Genomic DNA, 22,293 nt, shown 5'->3' with positions numbered 1-22,293 from the left:
CGAAAAAAAGTATTATTTCATTGCGTTTGGCTATATCAACGCACTGTGTGTAATTCGTAACATAAAACTTCAACTACATTATCTAAAGAATATAATAATACTGTAAATTATAGTAATATCCTCAGATATTTCACACTGCTCTATTACATAATATACTAATCTAAAATAGTTCGCCGTTGGGAATAGAGTTCATGGCTTGGAATTACAATTCGATGGCAGCGGCTTTGTAGACGAATTATTTCCTTCATCATTTACTGTCGTTGAGAAGTGATAGTATTGGATCGTTTTCTCTATCAAGTCCTGAGTAATATGAAACGGTGAGAGGATCTGAAAATAAAAGAAAAATCATATTAGATAATCGGTTACAGTATAGCTTCCAATAACTTCCAATCGATTCCCTTGGTGACAAAGAGGGTTTCAAACACAGATAAATTTATATTTTTAAAAGTACAATCAATGTCCATTTGAAAGGATGCTAATCTTGTGAATTTAAATAACTGCACGGACGATCGATCGATAGATAGTACCTGTCAGTAAGCCATATTTGCAAGCACGGTCAGAATATGATTCCGACGGTCGGTAGACAAAAGCCGCCACTTTTAGCGCGCTGTCAATATGCACAACTTTTTGGATAATGTCGTTCATTATGTAAAATAACTCGCAACATTAATAAAATGAATGGGTGTGTACTAATTGAGCTCTTAGAACTGAAAGAAATCGTATACACAACACTTAGACCTCATTAATGAATCTAAGACGCGATCAATTGAATCCGTTTCAGCTTCGAGAAACAAAAGTTATTGGTTATGAGTTATGCATAGTGGCGGCTCGTGACTTTTGAGAGTGATAGAGTACTTGTTTGTAAATTTTGACATAATTGATGTTGTTTAGTCCAATTTTCATAAAATTTAAGTTTGGCTGTGGGTGCACAGATTTCCTGAAAATCTTCATTTAAAAAAATTTCTAAAAAATAAGAAACACTTTTTCGGCTACAACAATATCAATAATGCCATTTTTTGTAATATTAGCGCTCTAACGCAACCAAAAGTCACGAGCCGCCACTGGTTATGACTAATGACCTCATTTAAATTTATTTATTTCATCAAAAAAATTACAGAATATATAATATATCATTAGTAAGTAAAATACCTATATGTAAGTTATTAACAATGACATTGTTGAAAAACTAATGTTACATTAATAGAACAGTTTCTGATAGAAGAAAAAGTAAATATGTATATAAGAGTGCTATATAGATATGGCATAATATACTCATATTATGAACTTATTAACTACATTTTTAGTGTCAAAAAGTACATGCGTACTTCCAATGAATATTAAATTTAATATTTCAATTCGACATTGTCAATTTATTGGTATTGTTAACGTTTAGGAATGTCAATTCATAGAGAGGTGCACCAAGCCGGCGAATATCGAATTCTGATTTATTGCATTATCAACATTGGTCTGGGTATCAACAGCGCGACCGTGCTCGATAAATCGGTAGTTAAGCCAATCAATTCGATAGTGTAAAGTCATCGATTTCACTGTGCTAGACCCCCAGATAGGCCAATGAAATTGATTACCAGTTCAATAAATAATTTCGACTTTGAGAACGTTTGCCGGAAAATTTAAATCTATTATGGGCATGTTCGCCATTCCAAAAAACAGTTTTTTTTTTGTTTAAATAATCAACTTTTTATTGTAGACAAATTTTTAAACTTTCTTGAACTAACCATCAATTTATTACAAAATGGTAATGTGGAAATATTTGTTAATTCTTACGTCTGTTTAGAATATTCATTTTGATTTAAAAAAGCTGGTTTTCATTCATAGTGTGGTGTTGAACAAAGATAAACAAATAATAATCTTGTAACATAAGTGCTGAATTTAATGTTACAAGATATAAACAGGTACCCATGTTAACAGATTCAGAATGACTCATTCATATGGTATCAGTCATCAATGTTGTGATTATGGACATTTTATCATTGATCATAATATGATTGCCTACATCAAAAAAACATTTTTGACTCCCCGCCAAGCTCGAAAACCGGATTCTCGTTTATGGTTTTATACATTATTTAGGTATTAAATAAAAGTTAATAAATTATTTTGCATAACGAAGGTGATATTTCTCTAAGGCCCGATATGTTTGGCGATAGAAGAAAACCCCAAATAACTTGATCTGTTGTACTGTGGCAAAAAACGTACCCAACACATTTGAAATATTTGCTACATGAGAACGGAATAGGGAGAGTACTGCGAAAATTGATTATGCACGAGCGAATAGAAAAAGCAGTAATCAAGTGATATAATTGTTTGAGAGTTAAAATGAACGGATTTGATATCTTACCAGCGCATAGACCACCATAAGGACAGCTATTATATCCTTTAGTATACATCCTCGCTCCGGGATACAGTCCAGTTGGTCCATAATTACAAACGTAATACTCAAACTCCTTCCCTGAAACTACCGTGTGGTCTGGTTGGAACGAATATCCCTTCTGGATGTAAGGATTTAACTTCTTGGTTCTTGCAATCTTGTCCTTTAACCTCTGATCGTGGTACAAAACTCTGGTATGGATGTTTGACAAAAGCTCGTGCTTTTGTTCAAGCTCTTTGAATAATTTGTATTTATTTTCGTAACTAAGGTAGGGAGAATCCAATTGTTTCATTTGGTCCAAGTAATTTTTGTAAAACTTCAATTGCTTCTTGTGGATATCAGAGGTTTGTTGAACAGGCTTTGGTGTCTGTGGTTCTTCTGAATAGTAGTATTGTTGGTTATTTGTTGCCGTAGGTTGTTGTGCGTAGTAGTTTTGTTGATATTGATCACTGTTTTGGTACCCTTTATCTTGTCCAAATTGGTTTCTGCTGTTTGATTGGTAGTTACCGATTCTTCTGGCTTGTCTGATGTTTTCTTCTTGAGCCTCTCGGAAGTGCTCGTCCAACTGCGGGGTGGATTCTTCAGCGTGGCTAATGTCTCTTTTGTAATAGCGTTTTGGTCTTTGGGGGTAAGTTCTCTTGCCACAGCCGATACGACGAGTGTTTCCCCAAACCATTTGAGCGTAGTGTCCAGTCACCTCATCAAAACTAGAAGTAAAACAAAAACGCCTTTAAAACAACCACGAAAAAAAGAGATCTGTTAAAAATATAAGGTTTTCAGACAAGTTAAATGATATATTTTTTTTTTTTTTTTTACAGTAATACCGCACAAGAGTCCCAACTGCTCCCGTCTGGAGCCAGTGAGACTATGGCATCCCCAATTGGGGTATGTTGTGAGGCTGAGGGTATTGGGGAGGGGAGGGAGATGGGGAAGAGGAAGGTGGGGAAGTACCTGGCTATTCAGATCTGGTCACCAAACACGGCTAAAGCCATTTCAAGCAACGTTTCAATTCTGAATGGTGGTCTTACACCAGGGCGATACTGAGAGTATCTTCCACTCAAACTGATATGTTTGGTTTTGACAACTATAGCTAGTTAACATAGAATTATAACCTGCCGTTCAAAAGTCTGATGAACTTTTCTAGGGAACAGTTATTTTTTCGCAGAAATAGATGATTTTATATTAATCAATAATTTCATGAAAAATTATAAAACTATTCAGCCGCTCGCAAAGTTAAGCTGTCAAAATGACAAAATTTGATACTTACATAAAGTTGTCGACATTAGCAGCATCCATAAACTCCACCTCGCTGTACCATGAGAGAAGGGCTTGTTCCCAGGGAACTCCTCCCTCAGACAGGAACACGTTCTGGCCAACTGAGAATCGAGCTACAAAGGGAAATAAAAGATGTTAATACTCAGCAAGTTCTATTAATTAAGCACAAAGAGTTTTGTGTTGATGTGCTTACGATCCAATCTGCAGGCATCGTGGCCAAAGTCACATTGGTCTGCCCAGGCCTGTGCTGTGCGGGCTAGCTCATCGTCCCATGTCTGCAACACAATAAATATATACATAATGGATTAAAAAAACTATTAAAACGGTATTGGATGAAAATGTATACACTTGGAACGATTTCTCCAAACTCTTCAAAAACACGGTCTATCTAGCCAAACCTACTGAAACGCACAGATTTTATATTCGATCTATATAATATTTAGCTCGAATATATAATCAATCAAATAGACTCCATCTACGTAGATTTTAAAATGGATCAAATCATATGTCCCAAACAGAAGTCAAGCAGTTAGAGCTAAAGGTTTCTCCTCACGTTTCTATAATATACCATCAGGAATTCCACAAGGATCTTATCTCGGACTTTGGTTATTTTGTATATATCAGATGTTTTAAAAACTCTAAATCGTACTGCATCAAGGTTATCGAAATGATTGTAGGTACGACAATAAATTAGAGAATTAAAGAGTGCATAATTGTACCAGATTACAGTCATTGTTCAATAATGCAGGGTGCATGTATGGCCATATAACTGAAGTGTATTCGACTTACCAAGTACTGCATGTCAGTAGCGGAGGGCTGGGGGCCCGGATAGCCTCTGGTCTCGCCCCCAAGGGCCACTAGAGCGCGGAGGCTGTTGTGCGTGTCCAGAATCACCTGCTTCTCGGCCTCCGACAGGGAACCCCCCACTGAGGTGTATCCGCACTTGCTGCCGAGACCCTGAACAAGAAAAACACGATATATTTAAAATCCATTTGATCGTCAATACTTCAAACATATACAAAAGTACAGGGTTTTCCAATAAGAGGTGTAATTTTGAATAGCCCGCTATTTCGGTAGATGTTACTTTTGAAGCTGTCATTTTTTGACATTTGACAAGTAGAAACGACGCCATTAGTAAAAATGGAACGATATACGCTTCAACAACGCATTGATTGAAATTATTAAAATTCACTTGAGTGAATCAAAAGTAAATCATCTTGAGTGATGAGGCCCATTTCCACGTCGGTGGCTTCGTCAACAAGCAAAATTGTCACATCTGTGGCTCGGAAAACCCAAGAGTTATTGTTGAAAAGCCTCTCTATCCTCAATGTGTGACTGTTTGGTGCGGTTTATGGTCCGGCGGAGTCATTTGACCTTATTTTTTCGAAAATGAGGCTGGATCAACAGTTACGGTGAATGGATTGCGCTATCGAGAGATGATTAATGATTTTTTATGGCCGGAATTGGATGGTATTGATCTGTACAACGTTTACTTTCAACAAAACGGCGTTACGTGCCACACAAGTAACGAAACCATTGATCTTTTACGATTGAATATCAAAATAACACCTCTTATTGGAAAACCCTGTATTATGTTAATTAATTAAGCCGTGTTGTGATTTCTTCTCCTCTTTGAGCCAACGTTCGTTGCTTGAAATGACGTTAACCTTTTAGGTGACCAAATCTGAAAAGCACGGTACCTCCCCACCTTCCTATTTCCCATCTCCTTTCTCTCCCCTCTCCCCTCTCCCCTCAGCCACACAACTTACCCCAATAATTGCCTGCAGAAGTTGGGAGCATTTGGGACTCTTTATTTATTTATTTTAAGGAACATAAACAGTCTTAATTTTAATTTAATTTACAGCAGAGGATGGAAAATAAACATACCAATGATAAATGTTCATAGATGGTTGAATTAGTAATATACAACCGAGTATTTAGTGAATGTAGACTTAAATATAAAAAGAAGAATTAAATACGAAATTTAAAAGCAGAACTAAGTAACAAGTATAAAAAAAATGGAAGTAGAAAAATGTAATAAACTTATATAATGAATTATTCAAAAATATATGTATTTATAAGTATACAGGATGGATAGAGTAGGAAACAGATTTTGGCGTTGGAGCAGGATGGAGGAAGAAAAGGATGAGGGAATGTTGCCTGTTGAATATTTTTTTAAATAAAAAAATAATAAAGGAGCAATTTAAAGATAAAATGAGGTACAATTAATTCAACCATCGTGATTTTTTGCTATTCATACCTAAAATGAGATACAATTAACTTCTGTTACTATAGTAACTAGCAGTGAATATATCAGCATGTATGTCTATATTTGCAAGTTTTTTGTTGTACCAATTGCAGGTTCTGTTCATAAATAATAACTTTTGTACGATATTAACAAAAATCTTTATTCGTTAACGGATTAGTCAAAGTTTTAAAACTTTATCAAGATAGATTTTAGTCTAACATCGTTCCGAAAGACATTTTTTTAAATAGTAATCTTTTTACTTTTGACCAATATTTAACCTTGTAAGTTTTTAGATTCTCACGGCCAAAAGCATTTTTGTTGTTTGTTTTTGGGGTGTTATGCCGTGTTGCGCTAACTCCTTCTTTAGCCGACGTTTCGGACAGCGTTGCAGTGTCCATCATCAGGGCAGATCTGCCCTGAAAAATATTTAACCTTTCTTGAACTAACCATCAATTCATTACAAAATGATAATATGCAAATATTTATTAATTCCTACATCGTCTAGAATATTCATTTTGAGGAAAAAAAGGTTTCCATTCATGTTGTCGTGTTGAATAGAGATATTAAATAATAATCTTGTAACATAAGTGATGAATTTAATGAAACTAGAAATAAATAGGTACCTATGTTAACAGACAAGTCATATGTTCATATGTTATCTACTACCAATTTTTGGCTACCGCCAAGATTGAAAATCAGAAAGAAGCATTGAAATTTAATCAAGGATTGATTCGCCGATACAATATTTTATTTGTATGCCTTTCTTGAAAGAATTGAGTATTTTTTCAGACAAAATTATTTATACATATTTATATTACTATGTAAGGGCGCAAAAAAATAATTCTTCTTATTATTTTAAAACATAACTTGCACAAACTGTATTTTAATAAAACATCAACTCTACCGTAAGGCTAAGCTCGACGCTCGTTATATTCTACGTGTTCATAGATGGCGTTAATTAATTTATTTTATTAAAATACGCTTTTTGCAAGGTATTGCTTTACAATATTAAGATAAATTATTTGTTTGAGCCCGTACATACGCAATATCAATATGAATAAATAGTCTGTTCGTTTAAAAGCTCAATTCTTTCGAGAAAGGCATAAAAATATAATATTGTACCCATGATTCAATCCAATATTATATACATTGCAAAATGTATTTTAATAAAAATAAATCAATTAGCGCCATCTATGAATACGTAGAATATAACTATCGTCGTGTTTGTGAAATCACTATTTAGATCAATCGGTTTTACATTATGAACAAAAAAGTACAATTAACACAAAAGCATTAATTACTTTATAATATAAGCGTTAACTACTAAAAATGTATTTTCATTGAAATTTATAAAAGCATATAAACAACTTGGTTAAGATTATCTATTACAGTTTCCTCTAACTAACTTTTTTCTTTCTTAAAAAAATATTTACATAATCATTTAAAACTGCTTTTGTGCTTGAAATCGAGCGTTTCTAGGTTTTTGCCAAGCGGTTTTTATGCGTATTGTTCACGCAATATATATAAGAATTGGTGGATATGAATTCTCAAATCCTGTAATTGTCCTACCTACCCACAATTGCTGTAGCAAGATGTCAATAAATGTGACAGAAGGCTCAGTGAAGCTTGGTGCTCGGATGGTGCAAATTGACACCTCGGACTGATGTTTGAATTACTGCAGACCGCGGAATATTAAATATGGTGTGAATTGACACCTCGGACGGAAAGGACGGATGTTTGAATTACGGGAGACCCTAGGATTATTATATATGGTGTAAATTGACACCTCGGACGGAACGGGTGGATGTTTCAATTACTGGAGACCGCGGATTGTTAAATATTGTATAAAATAGTACCTCAAACAGGGAAGATTGACGTATAACATAACCACAACCTTGGAATAAATTATTGTTTATAGGATTGTGATTATCGCCAATTTTAATGGGTTGTTGGCTAAATGATTCTGTGCGTGATTACTCTCGGTGTGTAAAAATGAAAATTCGAATATTTTCAATTTAGTTTTTATTTTAACAAAACTCACGTTACAATAGTTTTATGAACAAAACAGATCGCGTACGTTAGTGGAGATTTAGGACTAATCCGGCGGCTTGACCACTGGAGAGAGAATGAAATGGTTTCAGTGTGAGGCATCTCGCGGGAGGTTGTAATGTTGCCAGTCGCACGTAAATGTGGGGAACTGTACATATTTTTGCTATTTTCTGGAGATGTGAACTCTCTATAAGTTACCCTACAATTGTGAGTATAATTTAATATTCATATTTCGAGTGCATCCAGAATTTGGCAGACTGGCCCCAACTGCGACAGGTGAGTTCCTTTTTGTCTAATAATCCAATCTGTGTTTTTCTTATGTTCCAGAAGCCCATGTTTAAAAATTTAGGAATACTGTCTGTCAAGTTCAGCGGATGCATTAAAAATAAATTGTCCTTTATAACACTGCAATTAACATAGTTCTGGGACTGGTCCTTCGGGCATGTTGCGTAGGGCTTATTCCAGCAACACTAACTAATAGAGTAAACACCACGTATTACTTATATTAGTGGCGATATATGGCACACTAAGAATTACATGTTTGACCTGTGGCTTCCTCTTAATTATTTAATTATTTTGTAAGAAACAAACAGCTTTTATATAATATACAATGATAGATATAAATATATTATACAAGTTAACTGAAGTCAAGCCACAGAAGTTTCTTATGTTAAAGTATATTAGAAATGAAGTTTTAATATCTTAAAATTAATTTGGTGTTAAAGGAAGGGGAGAGGAAGAGGAAAATAGGAAGAGGATAGGAGATGCTCCCGATACATTCCATACTCTCATATTAATAATCGATCGTACGCATTACTTCATATCGATATTTCTTTAGGTTATTACCAAAAATGTCAATGCTGTAAAATTTTGTATTATATTGTGCACATATACGAGGAATTGGGGAATTTTTTCGAATGTTTGTTCTACACGAGGGTAGATAAAATAAATCAGATTGTCGGGTTGATCTAGACGGAATATGAAGATTTATTAAATTGGTAAGTTCTGGTGAGTCCAGACCATTATTTAGGATTTTAAAAAGATTTGATCAAAAATTAGTCGTCGTGTTTGGAGGGAGTTAAAATTATGAAATTTAATGGATTCGGTATAATTTGAGAAGTGTAAGTTTTTTTTTAAATTTATGTGTTTAAATTTTTTTTAATTCTTTCTATTCTTTCGATATGGGCTTGGTATAAAGGAGTCCAGATCGGTGTACAGTGTTCCAGGTGCGGGCGAATATATGAGGTGTAAAGAATATCGAGTGTTTATGTTGTGGAAAGGTTTTGCTATGCGAATTATAAATCCCAGCATTTTATTGGCTTTGTTAATGATGTCATCAGTGTGTTGGATAAAGTTTAATTTAACATCCAGTGTTACCCCAATTATATACATACTCATACAGGACCCCACCGAGAGACAGCCTGGGTTCTCATTGCCTCGCAAAACATGGTCCGCCATCAATAGGTGAAGGTGCTCCCATAGCCGCTGTGCCCACATGATGCACAGATGGGGCCTTAAAGAGTCGTCGATGTGTGAATGTGGTGCGGTGCAGACCACCGAACATGTGGTCAACGAATGCCCGCTCCATTCATTCCTCGGCGGGATTGATGAGGTCCACAGGGCGACGCCTGAGGCCCTAGACTGGCTCGCAGACCTAGATGTCCCCCTCTGACCCCCCCACCATACAAAAGAAGAAGAATTATATAATGTGGATCAAAATCCCCGTGCACTTAACTGAATATTTCTAAAATATAATATGAATGACCCTGAAAACTCTACATGGTAACAGCAAAAGCGTTAATCTGGGTTGTTTTTACTATTCAGGCGTGAATTTACGAGTTTTCCCAACCTACTTTGCACACCTGACACGAAAGTTGATATTCGACTCTTGTTCTAGTTTATTTATTTCATTTAAGTGAATGGTGGGCAATATTTACATAATGTAAAGGTCCTCTGTTCGTATAAAAAAGAACTCGTAAATTATGTCGTTTAAACATCGAACAACAATATTAAATATATCGACGGTTTTAACCCATAAAAATAAAATTTCTTTAAGTCCTTTTGAGCAAATTCTGGTTATTTATATTTACATTGCAAAATTCTATCAAAATAAAATATAGTTTACTTAAACACATTGTAAGTTATTAAAAATGATAGAGATTATCTTTGCCGATTTAAAAAGTTATTATATGAAATTCATGAATGCTCCGAAAATTATGAAAACCACATCTGGTTCTGTTATTTAACATGTTACAGGTATGAAAAAAAACGTTGTTTCTTTAAATGCCATTTGAGATTTTGTCTATGCTGAAAGCCGTTGACTTATATGTGCCTGACAAGTGTAATCGTGGGAGATTTCACGCACTTTTGTATGCTCCGAAAGCGAGGACTTCTGCCTATCAGAACTAGGCAATCAACAGAACGAGTCAATTGCTTAACGATTCCGCATTGACCGTCGACATTTTCAACGTCACTTACAGACAGACAGTTCAGAAACTATCTTTTAATTTTCAACTTAAAACTTTACTCCAAAACCAACATAGCCCCGAGAAACGCCCTCGACTAGCAATCCGAAGGTCGCAGGTTCAAATAATGGTGTGCACAGTTAAAACTTAATTTGATCAATTTGCGATATATCATAATTTATTCATTTAAAATAATATAACTTGCGGCAAGTTCCAGAGTGGAAGATACTCTCAGTATTGGTCTTGTGTAAGACCACCATTCTGAATTGAAACGTTGTTTGAAATGACTTTAGCCGTGTTTGGTGACCAGATCTGAATAGCCAGATACTCCACCTTCCTCTTCCCATCTTCTTCTTCAGCCTTACAGATGTCATAGTTTCACTGGCTCCAGACGGTTGGTAGCAGTTGGGATTCACATAAAATCACATGACTGTATCAGTCCTTAAAAAACTGATTTATAGTTCAAAATCTCCTACTTACGAGCACCTACTTGTCGGTTATGGTTTTATTGTTTAATGTGGCAAATTAAATTCTTAGTTTAAAATTTCAATATTTGTGCCCGAACTTCGCAAAATAAAATAAAACCCCTTTTTTGGCAATGCTCTTTTACTTCAAAAATCAAAACAGGCGGCTCGTGTTAAGCGGGTATTTAAATTTATAGGTAGGTACTAATAAACTGACTGGTCGAAAATTTAGGGAAGCGGTCGACAGTGTTATGTATTATCTTATTGACTGTACAGTTTAGGAGTTTTGTAAACGGAAGTGGTGCCCTCTGTTATTTTCAAACGAAACCGTTGAAGTTTTCGAACAGCATTCCCGATGAGAAAATTTTCAAAAGAAAATATACAATACTTAGAATTTCTCAGTTTCAAAAACTTTTACACAAATTTTTAGACTCTGCTATCAGAGAAATTCACTCAATGGGCGAGGGCCATTGTTAGGAGCATTCGTGGCCTAGTAGCAAAAAATCCCCATTTAATAGAATAGAATTACCATCTAATTAGCGAAGGATTCAGTTGAAATTCGTGTCGGCATTAGCAAACCTAATCACAAATCAGTAAAGCCGTTCCATAATGTTGACAAACTTGATTTGCACTTAAAACTTTAATAAAAAATACTGGTTGGGTGAAAAAGTCATTGACATATTTTTTAACGCTTTTACGACTTTCTTCGAAGCCGAAGTTCTGAAAGAATCTATTGTTTTCTTTGTGTGAACTTCAGACATGCGCTGCGGTGTTTAGAAACTTTAATGAAAGAAAGAGTCGAGCTTGGTCTTTAATAGACCATTTTCGTAAGAGGGATGAAACACAGGAGCTGGCATATCATACAACAGTCGAGCGTAACAGTGAGCTAATCAAGAACAAATCGTAAAAACGACTTGTTCTCGCGCTACGCTTAAAAACGATAATCGTTGACTCTAGTTCCTCGCACCTTCAAATGAAATACCGGTTAAATTACGAAAATATGTGATGATTTATCCGAAAACATAATTATATAAAACATTTTTCTAGGATTTTATTGGGATTTAAAACATCACAAATCAAATAAATAAAAAATTATAAAAAACAAATATTGTCATTAATTAATTATTAAGGCGATGCCATACCTAGTAATGCAAAATCATGTGTTTTTGGTTTGAAAATTTGGTCACCCAAAAATGTTTCAGATGCTTTAATTAAATATTGCGAGTAGAATACATTTTGGCCTTTGAAATAATCGAGTATTTTTTAGATAAGTCTTTTTATAAGCCCAGAAAAAAATAATGTAAAGGCCTATGAAAACTGCTTTAAAGTTCAAAATCTCCTACTTAGAAACCCATTTTCGGTTATGATTTTATTGTATAATGTGGCAAATGAAGTTATTTATAAAATTATCGAAAAAAAAAATAATATTTATGCCTGAACATCCACAAAACAAAATAAATGGCACTTTTTGGCCATATTTTTTTCTTGCATAAATTAAAACAGGCGGATGGTGTTAAGCGGGAATTTACACCTTATCGCCATCTACGTAAGGGTTGTTATTGATAGCGGCTCAATTTAAAATATTACACGACGTAGTGCATCGCTTTAATTGTTTTTGTGTATAAATTGTGAAACTCCATAAATTTTTTTTTAAATTTAATGTAAATCAAATTTAATAATGCTAAGTTTTTACTTATTATTGTGATAGCTGTTTCGGCGTGCAAGGCCATTTTCAAACTGTGGTTAGGCCACGTTGAGACCACTTATTTATATTATTCTATTTACCCCCGTTCAATTTTAATTTTTTTAATGTCTTTTTTTTAAAAAAAAAGATTTATTACCGGAGAAACTAATAAAAAACAGAAAAACAAAACAAATATTATCAATTGTCTTTATAACGAAATTTGTAATTATAATTTTTGTGGCAAATAATAGAGATCCAAATTCCCTTTCGAATGAAGAACTTTATTAAACTTTAAAAATTATTAGTGTTTCTGGTGTAGATCTCTCAATTTTTGGATTATTTATTTTCGCGCTCAAATACTCACTACGTTTTCGAGATAATTCAAGTTTCTCGTTTTTTTTCGAAGATATTTGCATTGTCATATCTGAACTTCCGTTTTCCTAGTTCCGTTGCCTGTTACACCTTTATTTTTTCCGTTCATTTTAAACTACACTTCAAAGAAAAGGTTGAGGTTTAGTAAGTTTTACTCACTTGAAAACTTACCGATATAAAATATTGCTAATTTATTAAGAATCTCTTCAAACTCTTCGTAATACGGTTAAAAACTGGATTGCAGGCATTTAATAAATTAATTGTGGTTTCCTTATAAACATTAAGTTAAACACGAATGTGTGATCGCGTCTTCGGATTCGCACTTCGTCATTTAATTATATAATATCAGGACAAACATAGGTGCAGTTGTTTATTAGGAAACAGCCTGCAGTCCCGTTTTTTACAGGAATTTAATAAATCAGCCATACTCATTTATCTCCGTGTATGATCTTATGGATGCCATATACCCTCTGGATTCAGGTAGTTGTCACTCTTGTGTGGTGGTCACATAAAAATCATTTAAAAAAAATCAATTAATTCCAAAAAACTGCCATCAATTATTAAAAAAAATAATATCCATATTTTCTTGGCCCACCGTACATTTACATGATTAGCACATTACATAATGTATGTAAATGTTAGAATAATAATTCCTCGTGTATACATAACACGGCAATACTATAATTGAACACTAACTTTAACTTAATACATATTATGTTGATCTCTCAAGTGAATGATTATCCAGTTCTATTAAAGGTCAGGTCTTCTTGACCAAAACTGAAAATGTGCGGTCAATGACTCGATGATTTTGAATTTCTAGAGTTCATCAATCAATCCGTTTTATCACGAATTTAATAATATGAACTGAGTTTTTTTATTACGAAATTCGTGTTATCTGAATCACGAGTCACGAGTCCGTTTTTTTATTTATACTAAACAAGCTGTATTTATAAATATGTACTTATCTATTGATTTACCTACCCAGACTCCTTAATTAATTTGGAAATCGGAACCCTTATTAAATTTCATACAATTTTGAAGACAAAAATTATATTTTTTTATCATTTTAATTATTTGAGTAATTGCGGTATCTAGATATACTAGACCGGACTGGAAAGGGTTAAGCTGAAATCAAATGAAGAAAAACTGAAATCTCCACTTAAGGCGATGCCATACGTAGTAATTCAAAATCACGTGTTTTTGGTTTGATAATTTGGTCGCCTAGAAATGTTTCAGATGCTTTAATTAAATACTGCGAGTACAATACATCTGGGCCTTTGAAATAATCGAGTATTTTTTACATAAGTCTTTTTATAAGCCCAGAAAAAAATTATGTAAAGGCCTATGAAAACTGCTTTAAAGTTCAAAATCTCCTACTTACGAACCCATTTTCGGTTATGTTTTTTATTGTATAATGTGGCAAATGAAGTTATTTATAAAATGATCGAAAAAAAAATTAATGTTTATGCCTGAACATCCACAAAATAAAATAAAAGGCACTTTTTGGCCATGTTTTTTTTTTGCATAAATCAAAACAGGCGGATGGTGTTAGGCGGGAATTTAAACCTTATCGCCATCTACGTAAGGGCTGTTATTGATAGCGGCTCAATTTAAAATACTACACGACGTAGTGCATCGCCTTAATATTATTTTAATTTTCAAAAGTAGAATTTATGAAGCAAAATTATTTCTTCACAAAGGTAGATTCTTTCAACAGCGCTCTGGTGAGGGCCTTGCTTTAAATGCCTAAGTTTAGTGACTAAATTTGAATAGCCAGGTACTTCTTGATCATCCTCTTTCCATTATCCTTGCCAACTTTCTTTAGCATCAACTCAACACACTTTTAAAAATCGATATAAAAAGTCATGAAAATTGATGAAATCAAAACTTGGTTAAATGGGTAACGTATGTTTGCACACTTTGTCGGAGAAGGGTTTTTCTACCTTTTACGCCGGTCCTGCTTGAATGGCGGAAAAGGCATTGTTAGCCGATAATTTTAAATATTTTTTTATACCAATCTCTTTTTGCGGGTCTCGACTATATGTAGATGTGAATGAGAATTAAAAATGCGAACCAAGTCTTCCCATATCTTTAAATCCTTATCTTTTGTATGGAATATTTTATCAAAAGTAAACTATGAGATATTTAAACCCGTAGAACAGGTAATACTAATATTCCACATATTGCACCGGAAATACGAAAGTCTTTTGTTATTTTGTAATGATTAAAAAAAAACTTTTTTGTAAGGTAATTAAAGAATACGTATTTTTTTACAAATAAAACTTTACTAAATGGCCCAACACTGTTTTTTGTTTTTAATGAGTTTTTATTATTCACAATGTACATTTGTTACGTATAAATTTTTTATAAAATTAGCGACCGGTTTCGACACGTCCGTGTCATTAAATAGCTATTTTAAAAATTTAATAAAAAATTTATACGTAACAAATGTACATTGTGAATAATAAAAACTCATTAAAAACAAAAAATGTCTAGAAATTGTTACATAGTATATGCCAAAGAAATACAAAAAAAAAAAAAAAAAAAAAAAATGGCCCAACACTGACTTCAACTTCAGATTATGGAATCGTACTACAAACGTAAGCTTAATTTCAAACAACAATTTCATAGTTGGGTTGTGGTGAGTACTAGGTAAAAAAATTCATCAAAATATATGTATTATTTTCAAAGATATAGCTGTTTAAAAACTAAATACATTTTCTCGAACGGGACCCTTTCGCCCTTATAAAGTGGGTTATGTTAACACGATATTTTTTTCGTCGATTTTAATTACTTTATATCAGTTTTTAATAAAGGTGTGTTGAGTTATTATGGAACCCATAATTTCACCAACCAATCCATGTTACACGACGAAATTACACACACGTGAGTACACATGCGCGAAATTAAAAATGGAGAAAAACATCCTATAAAAATTACACCTACTGGAATTACACACATCAAATGAAAATTAATCTATCTTTTTTTTCCAATTCGAAATTTACTTAGCACAATCACACTCTAAAATTCAAAAATATTAATATCTTGTGATATTGTTAAGAAATCTAAGATTCAATCGAGAATCAAAGCTATAAGTGAATCAAAAAAGTATTTTTTTATTGAAATCGATTTGACGCATTCCGGGTGTTATGTACTAATGCATTTTTTTTGTATGTGATCGGTGAGTTCCAAGAACAGTTAATTTTTTAAATACATTGACTGTAAAGGCTCAGTATGAGTTGCCCAGGGGCCCGACAATTCTCGCTACCACACTGCTTATTCTCTATTATCGATTAGGAAACGGTAATATTTATCGACCCTACCATTCTTGTTTCTTGAAATATTTAAATAAATACTGTTACGCTCTCTACCGCTCTACGCTCGCATCTCTAAAAATAAAGCAGATAATATGCTTGTTAGATGAATCAGAAAACACGCTTAAATTATGAGCTCAGTCGTAATGAAATTTACACAGCTTTTACATTTTGGAATTTCTAGGTCAGTGCAACTATTTTCAATTCACAAGATCATTTTCATCATGAGATTGGAGTTTTGAAAATGATCTTGTGAAATCTTAATTTTGGATTTGAGGTCAAATACTCAACAAAACCAAAGATATTTTTTATATCAAAAGGTATAGCAAATTACAGATGTCAGCTATTATATTTATTTATGTTTTAAATTATAAAACATAAGCTATTTAAAAACGCGATTCTTTGTTATTTTAGAGGCAAATTTCGACAATAACTTACGTACTATATAAATATATTAAAATCTATCTAAATAATGAAGTTAATGTTCGTGTGTTCCAAATCTTAAATCTCTCAAAGTTCTTCACGGATTGCTTTGAAAGTTTGACACAACTTTGCATTCGAATACGTGTGTGTTTTTATACATCTATATTATATAGATATCACCTGTGACCAGAGAAGTGCAAAATGGGTACCCAAAACCATTTGAAATGAAAAATGGAAATGGGTCAAAACTTTTTAGAAAGGCATTTCAAATGCAAAATGCAAAATACCTATTTTCAAAATGCATTGAAAATGCAAAATGATTTCTCAGGTCAAACAATTAAAATAATTATAGAATTTCTAACCAATTTTGTCACTTAATAATAGACATCAATGTGTAACAAACATATTAGATGATGGTAAATCCAAAAACACCACGACTACAGATTATGAAACCACAAAAAAATTGCGCAGGACTAATGTTGCCAACGTAAAAACATAGAAACTGCTATCTAACATTTAATATTACAGCATCATGGACCCATGTTCAGTATTTGAATCAGTATTTTTTGTAATGGTGTCACTCAATTGCCAGGGCTCCTACCAGGGAGCAACTTGACAAATGGAAATTATCTCTCATAGCGAGGTTGAGGACCGACTGATATTTGGGGCTTATGAAAAAAAAATGAGTGGAGATAGTAGGAAGAATGTTGCAAAAAAGCATTTAAAATGGAAAATGCATTGAGAAAAGCATTTAAAATGGAAAATGCATTGAGAAAAGCATTTAAAATGCATAATGCAAAATGGTTTTTAGAAAAGCATTTAAAATGCAAAATGGAAAATACCCATTTTGCATTTTGCATTTCCATTTGAAATGGATTTATTTGAAATAAAGCACATCTCTGCCTGTGACACATAAAACGTGCTCTTTAAAAAAAACGGCGTAATCAGTTGGACAAACATGCTTTTTTTTTAAAACAGCATCATATGTTGGACGTAAAAGTAACACGCGATATTGTTTTCTATATGTTCAGATAGACTTAGCCACAGCTAGGCATGGCGGGGTATAGCTAGTATAAAAAGAAATAGATTGAAAAAAATCATTTTGTTTGGGTTAAATTTAAATTACAAACGAATAGCCAAAAAACGCCTATTTTACAATATTATTTTATTATATCATGGTAGGAAGGAAGACTGTTTTTCAACGATTAACATTCGCACAAAAAATTCCCAAAGTTGCGTCTGACATGTCATGGCGAAATCGAATTCTTTAATGGCACTATATTTTATAACTTAAAATACATTTAAATAAAATAGCTCATATCTATACTAAATATTTGTTATACTTTACTTAAAAAAGAAATTATTATTTTGGCCTGATATCCAAAATTAAGTTTTGTATGAAAATGGCCGCGTAGTCGTTCCTCTTAATTGGTCAATATTTTCAATGAATCATTGAACAAAGATACTTCAAATAACTGCATTGCAGAGCGGTAAGCTCCTTGTAAATATATAATTCGACACCATTTTCTTTGATTTATTTTTCTTTTAAAGCATTTATGGGAAAAAATATTTTGAAAAAACCCAGTTTAAGCCATTTATTTATTGGACAATTTGTACAGCGCCGCTTTTGTGAGATATCACCCCAGGGGCGCTTGCGTTATATTTAAATATAGAGTCTACATTCCTTTCAATATCAGTGTGAAATATTGTTCCCGTGCGGGAAGTAAGAAGGGGGTGTGGCGGCTGTCGATGTCACCCGAATCCTTCCGACCGCCAACAAACTCAACGAACGAGTCGAAAGGGCGTGTTCCACGAGTTTTTAACATCAATAAGTCAATTTACACAACTACTGATTATAGTAAAACCCTATTAACGGATGAAAGGTATTGATTTCCCAATATTTTTTAGAACGACTTGTACAATATCTCAGCGTGCATGTCGGAAATTTTACGTTATCGCCGGAGACCTGTAACGTGAAATTAACGACTTTAGAGATGATTTCGGTTCTATTTATGGATATGGAATTGTCCTTAACTATAAAATTAATGACTTCAGGGGCGATTCTGGTTGTGCTAAGGATATATAAGAGTAGTAAAGGAATATATAGGGTTTAAAACCGAGTGCTTACGTAAAAAAAGTATAAATGCAGTCTTTTCTCACATTACAATAAGTTCTATAGTCGATAAACCTTTCTATCCTAGCATTATATTTACAAAAAACACCAATAATGTTAAAATATATCTACTTTAGACTTAATAAACGAGGCAAGTTATAAATTTAGTAATAAAAAACCGTGGTATTTAAAATACAGCTGTCTAAAAGCGTCAATTATTCATAGATGATGTAAAAAACTATTATGTAAAAGACATTTGCTGTAAATAAATAGAAATAAAAGAATACAAAAAATTGTTTTTTTCTAAAAACGAACTTAATTAGTCTACTTTTTTCAAATCCTTTTTTATTTAAATTGGCAGGTAGGAACTTTTTTCATCGAAATATAAATGTTGCCAGTTGATATTCTTTTCAATACGAGTAGGTACTGGTCACACAACATTCTCAAAGATTATAAAACCGAACGATCTGATCATCGAAAGCTTTATTAAGAGGAAGCTACAAGCCAAAAATGTGCATATTCTTGGTACACCCTATATCGTAGGTAATAGGCATTAATATCGCTTGACAAACGGAGTTTAGAAACGTTCGATTTCAAGCAAAAAACTGGTTTTTATTTATTTTGTAAATAATTTTATAAGAAAGCAAAAAAGTTAATCAAGTGAAACTATCACAGATAATCTTAGCCATAATACTGTATTTTTTTAAAGTTGTTTCCTTTATGCGTTCATATATTTCTATTGAAAAAAAAAATTTTTTAGTAGTTTGCATTTATGTTTTTTATTACAAGCGAAGCTATTGGAAAACCTTCAATTTATCTAAATTATATTTTTTGATATTCATATAAAGCTTAATCAAAATAGTGATTTGGCACTAAGCTTCGCCTTAAATAGGGTAAAAAGGTGCGCAATAAGTTAAATCTAATAACTGAAGATGTACGAGTATTAATAGGAACACAAAAGCCAAAAATGTATATTCGTAATGTGCCTTATGTCACCACGATTACAGGTATTGCATAAAAATCATTTGGCAAACGGATGAAGAGTAATGGTTTTTACTTATTTTGTGAATAATTTTATAAGAAAAAAGATGGTGAAGAAGGGAATCTGTCAAATCTTTCCCATAAAACAGTTTTTTTTAAATGTGTTACTTATTTTTTTTTTTTTAACTAACGCTTATATTTTACATAAAGTTAATAAAATTTTTATTTTAATTCTACTCAAGGGAAACGATAGGAAGAGTTTCATTTTATACAAAGCATATTTGGTTTTTAAGATTTAAACTTATTCGTAGTAAAGATGAATCATAAATAGAGACTTCACGTTAAATTTTTTTCGCCGCATCGAAATTTATGTGACAAATTTGGACGAGTGCAATTCCTCAGCGTTGCTCCGGGCTGCATCCTGCAAGCTGAATATTATAACCCTAATAAAATAGCCAACCTCCGATAGGAGACTGCACCAGAAGCGGTAATGCTGCAACGTTTGGTTTACATAATGGATTCATAAGAAGAGACCTGAAAGTCACGTTTGCAATAAATTTTGGCATTTTCATGCGAAATTCGTATTTTCACCGCGTTTTTCTGATATTTGAAAATAAGAAAGTATTATTAGACATTCGAAATATATATTTGTTTATAGCTTGAGTATTCATAAACGGGACACAGCTCACTTCACGTCAGAAACTATATGTTCATTTTTCCATACATATAAAAAAAAACTTAAAAAAGGTGTATATACCGCCACCAAATACCAAAAAGTATAAATCACTTTGTGTGTTGCAAAATACCACCACTTTTCCCAAAACCAACGCGAATTTGGCTCAAAATAGCGAATTTGACGCGTACTTATTAGGTTTTTCTTAAGTAGTGCATAAAACATTGTGACAAAAATTCTATTACTGGAGCCAGTGAGACTAAGGCATCCCCTATTTCAGATTATTTGGGCATTCTGTGAGAATGAAGAAAGTGATGATGTAAATAAGAAAGAAAGATGAAGGTTGGGAACTACCTGGTTACTCAGATTTTAACTCAGTAACTGTAGTCTCTCACCAAGGCGACACTGATAGAATAACCTTACCTCTGATTTTTTATTTATTTACAGTGAAAGTTTCTTTAAATACATTATAAAACTTTTTTTTTTAAATGCTTACAAAACAATTGTGCAATGTAAAAGTACTAACATAATTAAATGTTAAATAAAACTTGACATATTTCGATATAATAAAAAAGTGAACTTACTCTGTAAATGCATCTTGTATGGTTGCTACACAACGCGCAATAATCTGTATACTGGGAAATAACTTGTCCCCATAGACACACTGCCAAAACAAATAATATTTTTATATTCCTCATAGTTGACACCTGGCCGAATAATCCATTCCCGCAAATATCGCCGGTACACATTTTAAAAATTATTTAAAAGTTCTTATTTATCTATGAAATTAAATTATTAAAAAAAGACGAAAGCATGAAACTCCAGTCTTTTTTATATTTTATCTGCGTATTCAAATTTTGAATTTGGAAAAGGGCGCGCGCTCGTGTCGGCCTTCTGTCAAAACTTTCCGAGGAAGTTCTCTACAGAATCGAATGGCGGGACATCTACTCGCGGCAAAAACTTTTGAGCGAATAACTTGAAATTCACAATGACTACGACTTTTATAAAACTTGTTAGGCATCACCCATTAGTCACCATTGTGTATATTGACTACATTGTGCCGAACAGACTATAATGAACAGCTGAACAAAATATTATTCATTTTCCTGACTTTTTTATGTTTATTTATCATGCATCTTCGCGACGGTTGATTAAATATTTATTGAGATGCTTGGAGTGTCTCAGTCCGACTTAAGTATTCGCGATTAGTTGAAGTTTGAGTAAATCTGGCTTCCGAAAACAAAAAATTGTTTTTAATTTCATTTATTATCTTAAAAACAAAACCAATTTAAGGTTTTGTTTAAGTATTGTGATTATCTGTGATTAAATGAGAGTACCTGCGGCGGCGTGACTTTGTTATTTGTACAAATCTGCAATTTTAATCAGAGATTGATGAAATTTTGAACACTTGACAAATAAGAGAAAGCTGTTTACATGAGAATAAATCAGAATTTTTTGATACTTCTTCGTGAAATTTTGTACATTTGATGTTTAAAATTACATGAAAATTGGTGTTTATATCTGATTTCAAAAACTTTCTGCAAGCCCGTGCAACACCGGGTACATCAGCTTGTGTGGTTATAAATAGAAATAGCGTACAAATAGAGATAGATGTTGGAGTAGAAATTAGAGATGGCGAGGAAATCAAATGAATCTATATAGGTAATAGAAATCGAAGTATTGTATATATTCTACGTTTTTTTTCTATTTTATTTATTTGAATGACGCATACAATTACCGACTGCGCAAAGCTGGTGGGACTATGGCATCCGCAATTTGAGTATGTTCTAAGGCTAAAGGATTAAAGTGAAAAGAGATGGGGTAGAAGAAGATCGGTAACGTATTA

At 33.1% G+C, this 22,293-nt stretch overlaps 1 protein-coding gene across 1 annotated transcript; it reads right to left on the bottom strand.

The window, feature by feature from the left end:
• Positions 1-237: 237 nt before the first annotated feature.
• On the bottom strand, positions 238-21,405 carry LOC149413255 (uncharacterized). The gene is made up of 6 exons (XM_089644863.1): positions 21,032-21,405; positions 4,451-4,618; positions 3,855-3,936; positions 3,654-3,774; positions 2,357-3,093; positions 238-327 (listed from the first exon to the last, which is right to left on the bottom strand). The coding sequence occupies exons 1-6, from the start codon at positions 21,194-21,196 to the stop codon at positions 248-250; spliced, it is 1,353 nt and encodes a 450-aa protein (XP_089500989.1). The 5' UTR covers positions 21,197-21,405; the 3' UTR covers positions 238-247.
• Between the last annotated feature and the right edge of the window lie 888 nt (positions 21,406-22,293).

Source organism: Hesperophylax consimilis, chromosome 22 (genome assembly GCF_061612785.1).
Source record: "Hesperophylax consimilis isolate HC1 chromosome 22, BYU_Hcon_1.0, whole genome shotgun sequence".
In the NCBI taxonomy this organism is placed as follows: domain Eukaryota; kingdom Metazoa; phylum Arthropoda; class Insecta; order Trichoptera; family Limnephilidae; genus Hesperophylax; species Hesperophylax consimilis.
The sequence above is the reverse complement of the archived record's forward strand: the minus strand, read 5'-3'. Positions and strand labels throughout refer to the sequence as shown.

What these genes read in the sequence shown, in the direction of transcription:
- LOC149413255 (XM_089644863.1), bottom strand. Translation starts at nt 21,196, where the DNA reads ATGTGTACCGGCGATATTTGCGGGAATGGATTATTCGGCCAGGTGTCA. An exon ending in ATACAAGATGCATTTACAGA is followed by an intron (nt 4,619 to 21,031) that starts GTAAGTTCACTT and finishes TTTCTTGTTCAG; the next exon opens with GGTCTCGGCAGCAAGTGCGG. An exon ending in GCTAATGTCGACAACTTTAT is followed by an intron (nt 3,094 to 3,653) that starts GTAAGTATCAAA and finishes TTTTACTTCTAG; the next exon opens with TTTTGATGAGGTGACTGGAC.